The following is a 17,471-nucleotide window of genomic DNA, read 5'->3' as shown; positions in this document are numbered from 1 at the left end:
CCCAGTTGCAGCTTTTTACTTTACCCTTTTCCATGAGATGTTGACTTCTCCCAGGTGTTGACTGGCTGGTGTGCTCTTACTTCCGGTCACTCTTTCAGGAATAATTGTATTTGCTGTATTTTCAAAATATATGTGGTTTGGGGAAGAGATTTCCACCACATTTCTCGCACCACCATCTTTTCTCCTCCAACCTCATTTAAGATTTAAAATTTGTCTCTATGCATTGCTTTAGTCATATCCCACAAATTTTGGTAAGTTGTATTTTTATAATTCAGTTCAATTATTTCTAATTTCTATTGTAAATTTTTTGTTTCCTGAGTTATTTATAAAGTCTATTTCTGGCTTAATTTTGCTGTAGTCACAGAATATATTCTAAATAATTTCAAATTTTTGAAAATTGTTGAGACATTATACCTAGGTCACAGTCAATTTTGTAAATTTCCATGTGCACTTGAAATGAATGTATATTCTCTGGTTATGTGTGACTATCAATTACTTCTATAATCACCTTTGTAGAAAATCAAAATATTAAAATCTATTTTAGACACATTTCTTTACTGATGAAAATACATTTTAAATTTAAAATATTTACTAACCAGAATTTCAGAATTTTACTAAAATGTGTACCCATAGTTTTTGTGCTTTCTAAAAATATTTGATACAAATGCTTTTTATCACAGAATTAATCATAATGAATATAATTCAAGTTTTATAATGTTAATTAAATTACCAAAGCAGAATAGAAAGTATTTGAAACATAAGGACTGTAATGTGTGGGATTTTTTTCTACCAAATTCAGATACAAATTATCTCTAGAGCATTTTGTTAAACCTTTGGTTAACTAGTAGTCTACTTCAGACAACCCAGTTATGTCAAATTTCCAGAATATAAAAAAACACACTTCCAGAAAACCTGTCTGAAATTCATTAAATAAAGTTAGTTTGTGGAATATCCATTTATAATTATACTTCCTGCACACTGTTTCCAAGGTGTCATTTGTTAAACTTACTGAGATAAACATACATTCTTTGGGGTTATACTTAAATATAATGGCTGAGAACTGTTACAGATCTGCAGTATCTTTCCAGAAGCAGTTATTTGGCACTCTGAGAGTTAAAGAGGAAAATTCTGGCTCAAAATTGGAAGTCAAGGTGTAAAACATTCCTAGCATGTACACAGTCCAACTGTAGGAAGTCATCTATATAGTTCTCAACTAAAACTTTCCAAAGGATGACTTCATGGGGAAACTGGTGTCATTTCACTTGAATCCACCCATTATATCTATACACTTACACATTATAATACTAGAAAGCTTTTTTCAGTAAAAAACAAAAACTCAACAGTTATAATTTGTCAAATAACATTAATTTTCAAATTTCAAAATCATTCCTGTTTCAAAGCCATAAAGAGTGGGTTTTCTTCTGCCACAATTTCTAGCATTTCTGAAAACAAAATGCAGATTAAAAAAAAATTTTTCTTTACATGACCTTAACCAAGTTCTCTTGGTAAAAGGATAGATGTTCTTCCAGAACTTACTGACATTCCCCCTAAATTTCTTTTGCTAATGCATATGTTAATAATGTTAGCATGTGTTAATATTAGCATTATTGACTTATTATATACATATTTAAACAAAGATATGTAAACAAAGAATCCTGGAGTTATCTTTTGCTTCCTCTTCTTGCGCTATACATCCAATAGGCAACAATAGATTAAATGTTATTGGTACAACCTTCCAAGTGTTTCCTAAATCCTGATCACCTTTTCTTCATTCCTGTGCTATTTCCCTAATACAGGCCTTCACCATCCAGATGGACGCAATTGCCTAGCTTCTGCTCTTCTCCTCTCATCCACTGCATACATTCCTATCAGTCATCTTTTTAAACTGTTTCATGTCATTCACCCACTTGAACATCAATGGTTGGTTCTCTGATATCTTTACGATAGTCTGAATAATTAGCATAATATTTAATATTCTCAAAATGCTAACCCCAACCCAAGTATTCCAGATTTAGTTGCTTTATTTTTGAAAGACCACACATCCTGAGTTCTACTCAAAGGAGTCTTCCCATTCAGCGAATGTACCAGTGACTCATGTGCCACACCTTTGCAAGTGTCAGTGACTTCTATCGGGATGTCCCTTCCCCTGTCCCATTTCCTGAAATGCTCCTTGCCTATATAAATAACCTTGGCCAAGTTATCTAACTTCTGCATCAGTTCCCTCATTTGTAAAAGTGGGGATAACAACAATACCCACCTCCCAGTGTGAGGATTAAGTATAATAACAAATGTACTTAGCAAGGTACCTGACACTTAGTAGGTGTTTAATAAAAGGTAACTTTAATAGCTTTACTTATTTACTTACTCCACCCAGTCCCAGCCCACAATACCGGCAACCCCCCCCCCACCTCCCACCCCACTCATAACACTTGGTTCCATGCTATTACAGCACGTAGCACAAACTACTATAATTGGTTGCATACATTAACTCACTAGTCTACACTCAGAAGGGCAGAAGCTTATTTTAAAATCCCTAACTTCCAAAGCTGTGCCTACAAAGAATAGAATTTCAATATTTGTCAGATGAAGAATGAATGAATGAGGTGGTCCCAACACAGGATTGTAAACACCCTTATAAAAGCTGACATTAGTGGTGAGGATGAAAAATGATCACAAATGTCTTTTCTCCCCACTTCACAATACTTGCACAGGTCACATAATTAGTAAATGACAAAGATAAGATACATAGCTGCCATTTGACTCAAGAGCCTTAGTTGTTAACCACAATGGTATATAGTCATTGCATAATGGTAGCCTTAGGAAAGGATTTGGCTCTAAGATTTCTCAGTTGGGCTCAGATATGACTTCTTGAGCTAATTTATTTCTGATATCACTGTAAGCTCTTAAAAGAATGCATTTTCTTGCATTTAGAATTGTAGAATTTTAGCCCTAGCAGTAATCATAGAGACCTAACAAGGAAACCTGAGAGTTGAGTAATTTGTATAGACTCCTATTTCACACAACATTTAACTTGTGCTAAATCCAGCCCAGATACAGGCTCCTTTCTCATATAAAATCTATCTTACTTAAAAGTATTTTTATTTTTTGGCCTACAAAACAATTGTATTATTTTTCTTTTGACTTTTTTTAAGCAAAAATATCCTGTTGGTATTCAGTTCTTAATGGTCAGTTTCCATTCACACAATCAGATTATCTGATGTACTCTATTATTAACTAAAAACTACTCATAGTAGCAAGGATATACATTATAGAAAAACCTGGTATTCACTTCAAATTTAATGGCTTCAAAATGTATATTCTGTGTTTTTGGCACTAACACTTTACCCATCTCAATTCAGCTTTACAAATTAATTTGCTCATTTCAGTAAAAGAAAACACACCAAATATAGTTGTTTTTTATTTATGAAATTAAGAGTAATTTTTATTTCAAATTTTTAAATCTTTACATGTTTTCTTAATGACCATTTCATTCCCCCGATTTTGTCCTAAAGCCAAAGCTTCAGTGACTGAGGGGTTAAGGAAGCTTCCCTTCTCAGTGGGGTAGGAGAGAAACCCAGTATTGGGTGTTGGAGCTCAAGTGGGATGAGAAGAGTGTCACAGAGGGGAGGGAGTGTGTGTACGTATGTGTAAATTTAAAATATACACATGTGCGTAAATACACATAAAGCCCCCTAGCACCGTCCACTGAGAACTAATGGGGGGCAGTGACATCCCAATCATAATAATCACATCTCACACACAAATCATGCCTCCTAAATACCAATTTCCACTAAAAGGAGGAGAAATGGCCAATTCCAGAGCTGGAGCAAGGCAAGTATAAGATAAGGTTGGAAAAACCTGTTTTTCCAAAGAAAGTGCTTAAAAAATGATGGCAATATGGCAAAGCAGCCAACTTGAAGGTGCTCCCACTGGGGGCTAAATGTGGGACAGTCTGAGATGCAAAATAAATAACAGATTATAATCCACTGACTAGAAAATCCTGAATCCATACTGATAAATTTAAATTTCGATTAGGAGCAACATATATACATAGCTTCAAACTGCCTCCCCACAAAATACAAAGGGAAAAACAGTAACTTTACAGTGGGGAGTACCTTAAACAAATGACCAAAAAGAACATCATCAGAAATGGGGCAAACTGAAACTGTGTACTACCTGACCGGGTGCAGTGAGAACACAGAATCACTTCTGTAATATCCCTGCCAAACAAGCACAGCTGGCATCTAATTATGATTAAACAGATAAAACCAAACGTAAGAATGTTTTACAAAATAACTGGCCTGTAATTTACAAGAGTGCTGAGGATAGCACAGGTCAAGGAAAGACTGAGGAAATGTTCCAAGGCAACACATGGTTTTTTACTGGACCACAGAAAAACAGTTAGTGAGACTTGAATGGGGTCTGAGGATTAGATGGGAATAATGTATTGATATTAGTTAGCTTCCTCAGTTTGATGGTTGTATTATGGTTATACAGAATTCATTCTTTCTGAAGATAAAGTATTAGAGGGCAATGGGGCATCATGACAGCAACTTAAGTCTCAAAGTGGGAACGTTTTATTTGTAAGGTATTTACAACCTTTCTGTAAAGTTTGAGATTGTTTAAAATTTTTTTCTTTAAACAGCAGAATGCAGAAAACTAACCAATAGATTCTTACTATTTGTAAAGACTTGATAAAGGAGTTCAATTATCTATAACTCTAAAAACATAATTTTAATTCCAATAACTTTGTCCAATTCCTTTGTCCATTGTGCACATACATGTTCTTCAAAACGATTTAGTCATTGACCCAGAAATTTTTTTCACACGTCTTTCAGAATCTTATATAAACACACACATGCACACACACACACACTTTCTCTTTTTCTCCCCATTAGTTAGGATAGTGATATGTTCATAGATATTCAAAAGAGGTAAGTTATTTGAATTCTGTTTTTTAAAATCAAACAAAAATGTAGGTGTTATGATAAAAATAACTTCTCCCCTCTGTGGCAAAAACTGAAAATACATTCTACTAGAGAATCCTAATACAGAGGCACTTAATATTATAAAGTATTTTCACATAATTTCATGTGAATACTCTGAACAGCAAACAGCATTTGCAAACAATATACTTAGAGGTAGTTTCAGTTTTCTTTAGATCAGCACTGTCCAGATTCTATTTGGATACTATTCTCTATAGTAAAAAGCTAGTTTGATAGAAATGTCACAACGAAATGCTAGAATTCAAAGGAACCAAATTTGTCCACAGAATGAAGATAAAAATGATAAGCCAGTAAAAAGGGAAGGCCTCATTCAAAGGCACCTGACTAGGATTACAGGGCATCCTACCTCTTAAAGTTTAATCTAGAAAATTTGGAAGTCTACCATTGGAGATTGATTGCTTCGAGTTCATTCTATCCAATCTTCACACTTAGTTTATTAATAAGAAGATACTCTGGAAGGGATAAGACATTTTCTTTCAAGATTGCCAGTGACTAAAACAAAAGGATGCCATTCATCTGAGCATAAATGAAACTTAACTCATTTCAGTTCCCTGCCCCTCCAAACTTCTTCTGTTAAGTCTCCAGTGACTGTTAATTCTATGTTTTACTGACTGACCTGCCGGTGATGAAAAACTAATGTAAATGATTTTTGAAAGTCAACTTAATTCCAGTTTCAGACTTTTAAATCGAAAGTGGTTCACTGTCTCTTCAACACAGTAATATAAATATTAGTATATTGGCTAAAATGGATTATTGACAATTTTAATACACATTGCATAGTATATAATATAGAAAAACACATGTTATCAGCAGCATAATGTTGACCATGTTCTAATCCATTCCACTTGCTCAAATATTAGTGCAAATGATTATATATTTGTAATGCATCACTACTGTCTAGCACAAATCTATGCCTTCTGAATAAATGACTTTCCTCTGAGGTTTGCTATTTGGAGTATGAAGTGATATATTCACATTTAAATTGGCTTTGTATGGTGAGGCACACTGCAGCCTTCTAAACCACTTAGAAAATGAATGAGTATGGTTAATTACTTGTCTGTCTCTCTCTCAAAAAGTGGTATTAGTCACAAAAACTGATGTTTACTGTTACCTCCCAAATAATAGTGTTAAAGTATATAGGGCCTAGAGTGAAAATATAAATCTTGTTAAGCCCAGGGTTATCAACCTAGCTGCTTCAAATCACCAATTAGAGTTCTAATGTCAGGTTTTTCTCTTATATACACTTGAGGGGTAGCTTCTCACCTAAATCTGGAAAGGGAAAGGACTGATCAGTGGTAGGAATACAAGTTAAAAGATTTAAGGCAATTTTTAAAAGATTAAACATGCAATTTTTGATTACATGAAAATGACTGCCTACTGCAATACACTGAGCACATTTTTTCCCTACATGTTCACTTCAACATTAGCCATTTAAGAACTACCACTGTACCAAGTAATTAATAGAATTGGCAAACTTATGACATTAAAATAGTCTGATTTTGAAGGCAGAAATATTGATTTCTTCACATCTTCCAGACAGAGTTGTCATTTACTCCCATGTTACAAAATACCATACAAAATACCTGAACTCTTCCCATTATAAAAATTATTGAACAGAAATAGTATTAGGATTATGTAAAATAATACTCATTAAAGAGAACATTTTGATGGAAAGATTTCTATTAGGTACAAACTTAAGATTCATTTTAATTTCATGACCATTTATAAAATTTTAAAAACAAAATTTTAAAAGTATGACCATATATTGGACACATTAAAAAAAATCCAATAGTAAATTAGATACTGACCCTGTATATCAACTTCATAATCTAAATATGACAATAAGAACCACATATTGGATGAAAAGAAAATTAGACTAAGAAAACTAATGAGCCTATCAATGAAAGGACCTATTTAATTAATGCTACATAAGGAGAGTATATTGAACACAAAGAATGAGTGAGAAAGACTTAGGTTTCAATCTGAGTCTTTTTACTACCTGTAGACCTTGAACAGGTCTAGTTAGCCATTTTGTGCCTTGGGTTTTCATCTGTCAAGTAGAGATATTAGTACTCAACTTCCAGGGCTGCTTTGGAATCTAATGAGATTGTATGCAAAGGGCTTAACAGAGTGCATGGGACTTAAGTCAATAAATGTAGGTATAATTATCTTTATTATGCATCCAAATTTAAAAATCACTGTTTTTGCTTTATGTAGAATTATTCATTTTAACAATATGGACTAGTCTTTTCCTTCAAAGTACACAATGTATTTTAGGACAGAGTTTCTCAAGCAGAGAGAAGTACTACAGGTACTGAATGTAGTTAACCTAATTGGATGAAAGCACAGAAAGCTTTTTATTGTCAAATTCTCCATTAGAAATCAGGAGAATTCAGTATGCTTCTAGAAAACATCTCACACTTCTGAGTCAATGAGCAATATATAAGTAATATGCTGAATATTTCTGAATTAAAAAAAAGTTAAACTCTCTCCCAGATGTGAACATTTAAGTCAGTAACAAATTATGCACTCTGAATCTTGCTTATTCTCACCTAACAGTTCAAGCATACCTTAGACATTGCCATATAAACATGACCACCTTAAGGGATTTTGTGGCATTTTATGAACCAAAATCTTTTTAATTGGATACCTGTAAATATTCCCCACCATAGAAGTGAGAAAGACATTTTAAGGAAGCAGTACATTCTCCACTGTGGATCAATCTACTGGCTGATAATTAAATTATTTCACTGTGAGCCACAAGACTGATATTCAGATAGTGAAATATTTAAAGTGAAAGAGGGAAGAAAAAGGTATAAAATATCTCATAAGTTAATCTACTTCGCAGCACGTTTTAAAATAAAGGAAATGGTAGGGATTTGCAATCATGGTGATCTCAAAATGAGGTTAATAATTATCTTAGAATAGTCTGTCAACTGTCTAAAGATCCATTCAGCCATTATTTAGTAATTCTTCGATTGTTAATCTACTGTGGCTGTCATTTTCAGTATTTTAACTTAGGGAAGGTAGACTTTCTTCTTAAACTTGTGTTCTATGTTTCACTTTCTGTACCACTTTATATAAATATACATACTCAAATTTTAGAAAAATAATTTGTAGTAGTTTAGAGCTTATTTTCAACTTCAAAACACTACCTAAATATTGCATGTTAGCTTATATGTAACTGTGGAAAACTGCAGATTCTCCCTATTCAAATGTTGGCTGAAGTTATTAATATACAAAGTTCCATTATCACTACCTTAAAACTTTACCACGTGTTTATGGAAAACATTTTACTTATTGCTCATCTTTTTTGAGCCACAAATTTGCACAAAATTTTATAGTAGCCATAAATATGGAAAATACTTAAAAAATCGGAATACAAAGAATGCATATTGTTTTATACAACAAAAAATTTTTTTCTAGAGAAAGACAATCTGTTTAGGCTGAATTTCTAATCTTGGTCATACAGTCAAGTATTTTTCTGTTAAAAAAGGAAGTGAGAAGACCTATGCTATGAAAAATAAGGAACATCTTAAAAATTTAAACAAAAGTCATTTATAAAATTCAGGATGGATGTCTTTAAATGTAAAAATGGAAATTAAAAAATAAAACAACTGTAGGGAATTTGTTTATTGAGCATTAATGTTAATACTTCTAAATTAAGTATTCACTTGTGAATTTTCTTTGTCACTGCACTGTCAATGGACAAAATGGAAAATACTGTACAGAACTCAAGCACAGAAATAATAATTAACAAAATATCTAAGCAACAGGTATATGCTTTACATTTAAAAAACTAATCCAAACAAAATGATTTGAAGCACTTCTCTGATTTGAAAGTCTTAAAATGTTCTCTCATGTTTTATTTGAGATTTTTCTTTTTTTTTTCTTTTTCTTTTTTTTTAAACAAATTGACACTGTGTACAAAGAGTTCAACTGGCCAGTAAAACTACTGCTTTAGAATTGTTGGCTTTAAGTAACAGAGGTATAATTTGAATTCACATCATAGCTTTGTAAAGTGGCAACAGTACAAGCATATGCCTTTCTCTAGAATCCAAAACCTGTTCTGCCTCTCCCTTGGCTAAAGAACAGAAACTAGACTGCCTTCTAAGGCTGCCGCAGTTTCCTAGAATGCTTTGACAAAAGTTGGCATACTTCATTTCTCTTGCTTACCTTGATAACACTGGGCTAAACAGAAAATAAGGAAAATTCAGTCAACAGTAACTGAAATAGTAGCTAGCTCTGGACCTGGAACTTTTGGTAAAGTTGATAACCATTTGGAAACATATTCTCAAAGGAGAAGTTACTGTCCAAAATTAGGTCAAAAAGGCTATATTAGAGGGAAAAAGTGCGAAGAATGAGTTGAACATTAGTTTATCTGTTCCTGAAAGACTATAAACAGCACAATGGAAGCTGAAATACTATATAGTTATGAATGCATTCTCGTAGAGCAAGTGTATAAAGTTTATAGAGTAAACGGCCTTTCTAAATTTCCACTTGATGTTTAAAATTTTGTAAGTGATTTATTATGCCACCATATTAAGCCAATTCAATTAACTACATTAAGAAGGAACTGCTTCAGAAATGCCTTGAAAAAGACAATGACAGAAACTATAGATTTGAAAAGCAACTAGTCTTTGCAAAGTTCATCTCCAGACTTAGAATATATAATGTTATCTATCAATTCCCAATTACACTTAACATAGAAGACTACCTGCATATTTAGGTATCCCATCTTATTCCAGTTTAAGTTAGAAATCTTAAAGGATTGCATTGTTGTGAAACATATCCTCATATGCACCATTTAGACTATACCGCACTTTTTTATTTCCCTTACAATATTAAAATAATGAATAAATATGGTGTTTTAGTTAAGGTCCTCTACCTTAAGCGAAATATAAAATAAGGTAGGTCCCATTAACCTCTCACTAGCACTGGCTTAAAATGTTTACCAAATAAGAAATAGTAAACTTTAAGGTTTTTTTTTTACCCAGAAAGCAGAGTATTCTGATCCACTCCTAAAAGCTACATGATACATTTAGATTATAACATTTTCCTTGGAATAGTATTATTGTTGTATCTCAGAAAAAAATCCAATCAACCAACTACAGAAATTATGCTCAATTGTTAACTTTCTCTAGGAAAACCTAAAATAACTTGATTATAAATACCAGTGCTGAAAAAGTTGTTAAAAATGAATAAATAATATATGCAGTTTTGCTGTATTTTGCCATTAATACAAAACAGGATGGGGAACTTTCCCAATGGAGTATGTTAAAGAACATGTACCACAACACTGGTTAACATCTCATTTGCCTTCTGACACCAACATTTTCCAGGATGAAAACAGTGACTTAGTTTCATGGAATTTGAAATTTATAAGTTCAAGAATGGAATTAAAATTCACCTAAGGAGAAAAAGCAAAATATGGCTGGCTAGGAGTGTCCAAATTAAAAAAAAATCTCAAGGGTAAGTACAGCCACTGTTTCTCCACAGTCATTTTTCCGCAAAATGTTAGCTGTGTCGTAAGAAATCTCCTGTGCTTTCTAACAACCAAAGCCTGCTGAAGTACAACACATTTCCCTTATATTCAACCTCAGCTGAAATGTCGAGCAAGTCGGGCAGATCTATAGTCAGCACGAAGTTGTACGAAGGAGTGAAGAATATTCTTGTCCAGATTAGCAAGTTGTTCTCCTGAGCAGACTTGTTTTAAATTATCTGGGGCAACTACCAGAAGATTGCAAAGTGCATGCAGAGTATCAAAAAGCTGTAATACCAGTGGAATCTGAATTGAGATAAGAGAAGGGAAAAAATCATTGAAACAAAATACTTTCTAGTTTTACAATTAGTCTGTAAATTCTTCTCACTTGTATATACTGTTAGTCAGGACATACTAATGTCAGAAAATTCAATTCAATTAAAAGCACCTGAAATGTTAAAACCCAAATATTTCAGACATTACCTAAGTTTGCTATATTTTTGAAGAGATTCATATTATGCCAAATTTTAAAAATAGTACAATCATTTACACCTCAATAGACTAGACCTAGGTATCATTAATTTAGTACTTCTCTTAAAATAATTTAAACCCTATGGAAAACTGATTTCAGAGGGATGTACATGAAGAAAGAATGTATTTTCCTGATGTGTGACATACATAGCATTTAGTTATGTAAGTCAACGAGGTCACTGGACTGTGGGGCTGAAATATTGCCTTGTCTAAAATAAAGCATGAAGCAAAAGTGTGTTAATATTGAAAACATTAATTGGAACAGTAATTTTCAGTTAGAAAACGTTAGATCTATCTATCTACAATTATCTACAAAAGTTATAAACTTTTCACTAATGATTTTATGTCAGTACAGATTTTTAATAGCCTGACTTACACTCTTGAGCCTATTTACAAGTTTGATATTTATGAATACATACCTTGAAGTCTTTGGCACATTTCCTATATTCAGCTACATCACAAATTGCTAACATGCCTCCCATACAACTGTAGGAATATTGTTGAAGATGCTCATAAATAAGTCGATGAAAACGTACTCCAAGTTCCATTAAAACTGTATCCACATTCTTCCCATCCATGGAGTTTTTAATCTTCTCCACTTGCTTTCTTACATAAGCACAGACTTTAACACAGGCCTGTAAAATTTTTTCTACTTATTATATAGAAATGTTTATTTAACCAGCTTAGCTAAGGAGAAAATACATACAGTTCCTCATTAATCTCTACGCATAAAAGAAAAAACTTAAGAACATAGAAAGATACACCAATGAAAGCGTTAACATTTTACTCACATTTGTATACTGAATCAAAACATTGTTCTCATCTTCTGGCTTAAAATCTGTTTTCTTTTGTTCTGCAGCCAAGATATGCTTCATCTGTCCAATCATACAATTCAATGTCCTAGGAAATTGAGAACACCATATGTTTAATTCACTTACTTTACATTTACTTTTAATTATAGTATTCATACTAAATCAAGTTAAAATTATTTAATTTAATGATCACCCTAAACTGTTTTATTATTGGTAGACCTTAGATTTTAGAAAAAGTAAATTCTTGATCTTGATATCAAAGAGCTCTTAGTTTTATCAGCTTCCTGCTCAAACCACTGGGCAAAGATTCATTTGCCCAACACTTTAGGGAAATCTTAAAGATCTTAGATGCCTGTCACTAATTTCTTTCTTTAACAGCTGTGTACAGAGAATAGTTAGGAAGGGGGGAAGATAGAGGGCTTAAGAAGAATGGCCAAAGTTTGGAAGAACAGGTGAGAAGAATATGAGTTTCACAGCCTAAATAAAAGTAGAAGGCTAAGACAAATGGTAAGCTGAAAAATGAGAGCATGTGTTTTTAAAAGCACCAATAATGTTTAAGTTACGTGATATTCTCCAACAGCAATCAGCCACACAGTTATAGGAGGAAAAAAGAGACTACCTAGCTAGAGTTTAGGACCTTTGAAACAGTTATGGTTAAAGGAATTGAATTTTAGGGTAATTACAAAAGAGTAATTCAAGAAATGGACTAAACAATCTAAGTACAATAACGAATAAAGTAAAGCTAGGAAAAGGTAATTAGATTGGCAAAAGATAAGACTTGAAGGACTAGAATTCCTGTTGAGGTCTGGAAATAAGTATATGGGTTTGGACAAAAAGAAGGTTATGGGCAATGAGTGGGATATTCAGGTTGAACTTTTTATTACCAATGTTAACAAGGTCTAGTAAGATATGGGAGTGGGTAGCTAAAGTGAAGATGATCAAGAAAGGAATGAATGGGTCACATACAAAAGGTTAAAAGGAAAAATTGTGAGACAGATGCCCAAATCCTCAATAAATGTAGGGGACTAACATAAATGACTGAGAGACAATAGAAATAAGAAAGGGAAGATGAGCTAAGCTTCAAAGGCAAAAGGGTTCAGGTCTGATAGTAGATGAATACTGGCCTGAAGATATCAGCAGGGATGCGTGAATGCTAAGCTCACTTCTTGGCCCCATGGTACACAGGTAAAAGACAATTAGAAGTTCACATTCAAGAAACCACAACAGATCATTATGCTTTCAACTAGTCATCTAATAGAAAGACTTTGAGACTAAGGGTTACATGAACAGATGAAAAGAAATTATCAAATATATATTAAGAAGACAATTAGGAAATATCTATTTCCTATACCTTTGAAGGCTTTACATATCCAACCTCCCCACTTCCCTAATAAGATTTTCAGGTATTCTGAGGCAAAGCAAGAAGAACAACGTAAGTTAGTATCAGAGATTTAGGTTAGGAAAATACACACTTCTTGAAATGATGATAGTAACATATAATGTACATACACATATTATATCAAATGAAGTTCTGTGTATGTGGTTCTAACAAAAGGAAAGACCAGCTTTTAGGGTTTTCCAAGCATGTAATTCTTCAGTAAACTGGTCTCAGTAATTAATTCTATAACATCCTTATTTTTTCCAGTTTTATTCTTTAATTTTATTTTTCTTTCCCTTATTTCACATATTCTATGGTAGAGCTTAATCTTAGAAGATCACTGGGAGGTAAGTTACAAGTTTGTTACTACTAATAAAGTAAAATTCACTTTTTTGTAAATTAGAGTGGATTCCTAGTAATCTTTATAACAGCACTGTAACTTTCATTAAAACATGCTTTCTTGAAGAGAATGGAACAGAATTACAGTAAATAAAAAAAGATATGCCCAAATCTAGAAGTATGAGCTTTAGAATTTGAATCCCAGTTCTACTACCATTAACTGTGTGACCTTGAGCAAATTTCTTAATTTAAGCCTCCATTTCCTCATCTGTAAAATGGAAATAACATGTCCTACCTTATAAATGAAATAACATAGGTAAAGGTCCTTGCAATGTGTGTGGCACACAGAAAATGCTTGACAAATGGTAACTATTATAAATAAATATATGCCTATCATCATATCTAAAGAAGATAGCAACCCAGTACACTTTACCATGTGAACAGGTAATTAACTATAATAAGTACTACAAAATTTTTTTTAATGTAGACTTTGCATTCACGTTTAATGAAAGTTACGTTTAGAAAATTAATATATTTATTTAAAGCATTTCAGATATCCTAAATGAAAATAAAATCCTCTATGTCACTCATATACCATTTTTAAGGAGTTGAGGGGGTAGTTTAATAAAAAAGATTTTCAATAGAATCTGGTTTAAAAGTAAATCCAAATATACTGATTTCTAGAAATAATAAACTTGGGAATCCAATAAAATGACATTTTAGTAAGGATGAAAGCAAGATGGAAAAATATAGTCAAATGTTATAGTGGGATGCTGGAAGTAAGACAGACCTCTTTTTTCTCTGAAAACCATTTTCATGCTGCTCTAATGGTATTTTTACAATTTAAAAAATTGAGAGAAACAGTAAAGCTAACAACTTGCCTATCAATGCCAGTATCCAATTTCATCTCCATTTGTTCAATTATTTCTTTTTTCTTCTGAAGGCATTCAGATAACTTAGGAGAAGAGCTATTGTGTATTTAAAGAGGAAAAAAATCACATTAGTACCTGCAATTTTAAGTTTTCATATTATATGTATACTGCTATATACATTTATAAACACACATGTAATTTTATTTAGCTCACAAATCCAGGAACTGAATTACTACATTAGTAGATTATTTACTATTCACTATACCTAATTTATTACAATATCTATAGTAGGAAAAATTAACCAGTTAAAAGAGAAAGAAGTAGGCTGACAGAAAAAAGATGGCGGCAGCAGAAGTGAAGCAGAAATCTCCTCTCAAAACCATATATAATATGAAAATACAGCAAATACAACTATTCCTAAAATAGTGAACAGAAGTAAGATTGCACCAGCTACTCTACATTTGGGAAAAGAGAACAGAAAATCTACATCACGGAAAAGGGTAAAGTAACAAAGCTGTGACCTAGTGGGACGCAAGCACTCCCCCCACCCCAGCTCACCAGCAGGAGGAAGAGAAACAGAGCAGGGAGGGAGTAAAACCCCAGGACTGCTAAATACCCAGCCCTAGAAATCTACTCCAGGAGCACAAGCCCACATTGCATGGTGCTTTGGAGATCACAGGGATTGAAAAGTAAAGTCAGAGACAGATTCCAGCTGTTTGTGAAGAAAAGGTTCCCACAACTGGTTGATCTGGGGCAAAAGAAAGGTGGGCACTTTGAAAGACTTCCCAACAGTAAGAGGGATGCTAAAGGGGCAAGGAATAACACAGAGCTTGCTGCTCAGGAGAAGGAACAGGTGGACAAAATCGACCCGGCACACTCAGCCCAGCAGGTTGTCAAATTCAGGAGCTTCAGGAGCTTCATCCCCCTGGCTGACAATGCAGCCCCAAGGCCTCCCACTGCAATAAGCAGCCTGCCGCTCCTTCCTCCCCTCCAACAGCTGCATGCAAACCTGCAGTCCCTGCCATCATGCCAAGCCAGCCGGAGGGCAGTCCCACCTACAACAACTATAGCAGCTTAACACAGAGGCTGCTCCTTGCACACACGGCTCACTGGCCCTGACAGCAGAGGCAAGCACTGCAGCCGGGAAGCAGGAAAGGGTTCTCTCCTCCCAGCAAACAGAGGTGCTGCTCGCCTGTGACCCCTGCCATCGCTCCAGGCTAGCAGGAGGGCAGCCCCGCCTATAGCAGCTTAGGGGATTAACATAGAGGCTGCTTCCTGTGTGCAGCCCACTGGTCCCAGCAGCAGAGGATGGCTCTGCAGCTGGGAAGCAGAAAAGAGCACACTTTTTAGGGTAGGAACCGGAACCACTCAACTGCAACTACTACCATCACTCCAGGTGCTAGACAGCTCTGAAGAGCAGAGGTTTTGGGTATTAGAGGGCACCAACTACACAAACCTAATATTTCTTATTAGCCAATAGGATTATGAAAAGGCAGAAGAACCTTGTCAATCCAAAATCCCTCGAACACCAGAAAGAAGACTCAGTGAAACTGAACTTACCAATCTTCCTGAAAAATAATTCAAAATAAAAGTCATAAACATGATAATAGAGCTACAGAAAAATATCAAGAGCTAAGGGACAAATTCAGGAGGGAGACAGACACCTTGAAAAATACAGTAGCTGAAATGAAACATACAATGGAGGGATTTAAAAGCAGATTAGAAAAGGTAGACAAGATGGCAAATGGAATAGAAATTAGACAACAGGAATACAAAGAAGCTGAGGCACAGAGAGAAAAAAGGATCTCTAGGAATGAAACAATATTAAGAGAACTGTGTAACCAATTAAAACGGTACAATATTCACATTACAGGGGCATCAGAAGAAAAAGAGAGAGAAAAAGAGATAGAAAGTGTCTTTGAAGAAATAATTGATGAAAACTTCCCCAATCTGGGGAAGGAAATAGTTTCTCAGGCCGTGAAAGTGCACAGATGTCCCACTACTAGGGACCCAAGGAAGACAACACCAAGACATATAATAATTAAAATGGCAAATATCAACGACAAAGACAGATTATTAAAAGCAGCCAGAGAGAGCAAAAAGATCATCTACAAAGGAAAACCCATCAGGCTATCATCAGACTTCTCAGCAGAAACCTTACAGGCCAGAAGGGAGTGGCATGATATATTCAACACAATGAAACAGAAGGGTCCTGATCCAAGAATATTTCACCAGCAAGAACATTATTTAAATTTGAAGGAGTGATTAAACAATTCCCAGATGAGCAAAAGTTGAGGGAATTTACCTCCCACAACCCATCTCTACAGTGTATTTTACAGGGATTGCTCTAGATGGAAGTGTGCCTAAGGCTAAATAGCTGCCACCAAAGAAAATAAAACTACAGTAAAGGAAGTAGACCAATTAATTACTAAACAAATGCAAAATTAAATCAGCTAACCACAAAGTGTGTCAAGGGATACACAAAGGGTACAGAATATGACACCTAACATATAAAGAGTGGAGGAGGAAGAAAAAGAAGGAAAAAAATCTTCAGATTGTGTTTATAATAGCATAATAAGCCAGTTAAATTAGACTGTTAGATAGTAAAGAAGCTGCACTTGAAACTTTGGTAACCACAAATCCAAAGCCTGCAATGGCAATAAGTACATATCTATCGATAATCACCTGAAATGTAGATGGTCTGAATACACCAATAAAAAGACACAGAGTTACAGAATGGATAAAAAAGCAAGATACATCTATATGCTGCCTATAAGAGACTCACATCAACCCAAAGACATACATAGACTAAAAGTGAAGGGATGGAAAAAGATATTTCACGCAATTAATAGGGAGAAAAAAGCAGAAGTAGCAATACTTCTATCAGTCAAAATAGATTTCAAAACAAAATAACAAGAGACAAAGAAGGCATTACATAATGATAAAAGGGTCAGTCCAACAAGAGGATATAACCATTATAAATATCTATGCACCTAATATAGAAACACCTAAAAATGTGGAACAAATACTAACAGAATTAAAGAGGGAAAA

The 17,471-nt window shown here is 34.1% G+C and overlaps 1 protein-coding gene across 2 annotated transcripts in view; it reads right to left on the bottom strand.

Moving 5' to 3' along the window:
* Positions 1-3,410: 3,410 nt before the first annotated feature.
* Positions 3,411-17,471, bottom strand: part of EXOC5 (exocyst complex component 5) — a 75,818-nt gene continuing 61,757 nt past the window's right edge. For both annotated transcript variants that reach the window (XM_037007161.2, XM_037007166.2), the window contains exons 15-18: positions 14,430-14,516; positions 11,811-11,919; positions 11,439-11,654; positions 3,411-10,794 (exon numbers count right to left, since the gene is read on the bottom strand). In XM_037007161.2, coding sequence (XP_036863056.1) covers positions 10,606-10,794; positions 11,439-11,654; positions 11,811-11,919; positions 14,430-14,516 — 601 coding nt within the window. In that variant the 3' untranslated portion in view covers positions 3,411-10,605. The remainder of the gene's footprint in view (positions 10,795-11,438; positions 11,655-11,810; positions 11,920-14,429; positions 14,517-17,471) is intronic.

The sequence above is a fragment of the Manis javanica genome, chromosome 8, assembly GCF_040802235.1.
Source record: "Manis javanica isolate MJ-LG chromosome 8, MJ_LKY, whole genome shotgun sequence".
NCBI lineage: Eukaryota > Metazoa > Chordata > Mammalia > Pholidota > Manidae > Manis > Manis javanica.
The sequence above is the reverse complement of the archived record's forward strand: the minus strand, read 5'-3'. Positions and strand labels throughout refer to the sequence as shown.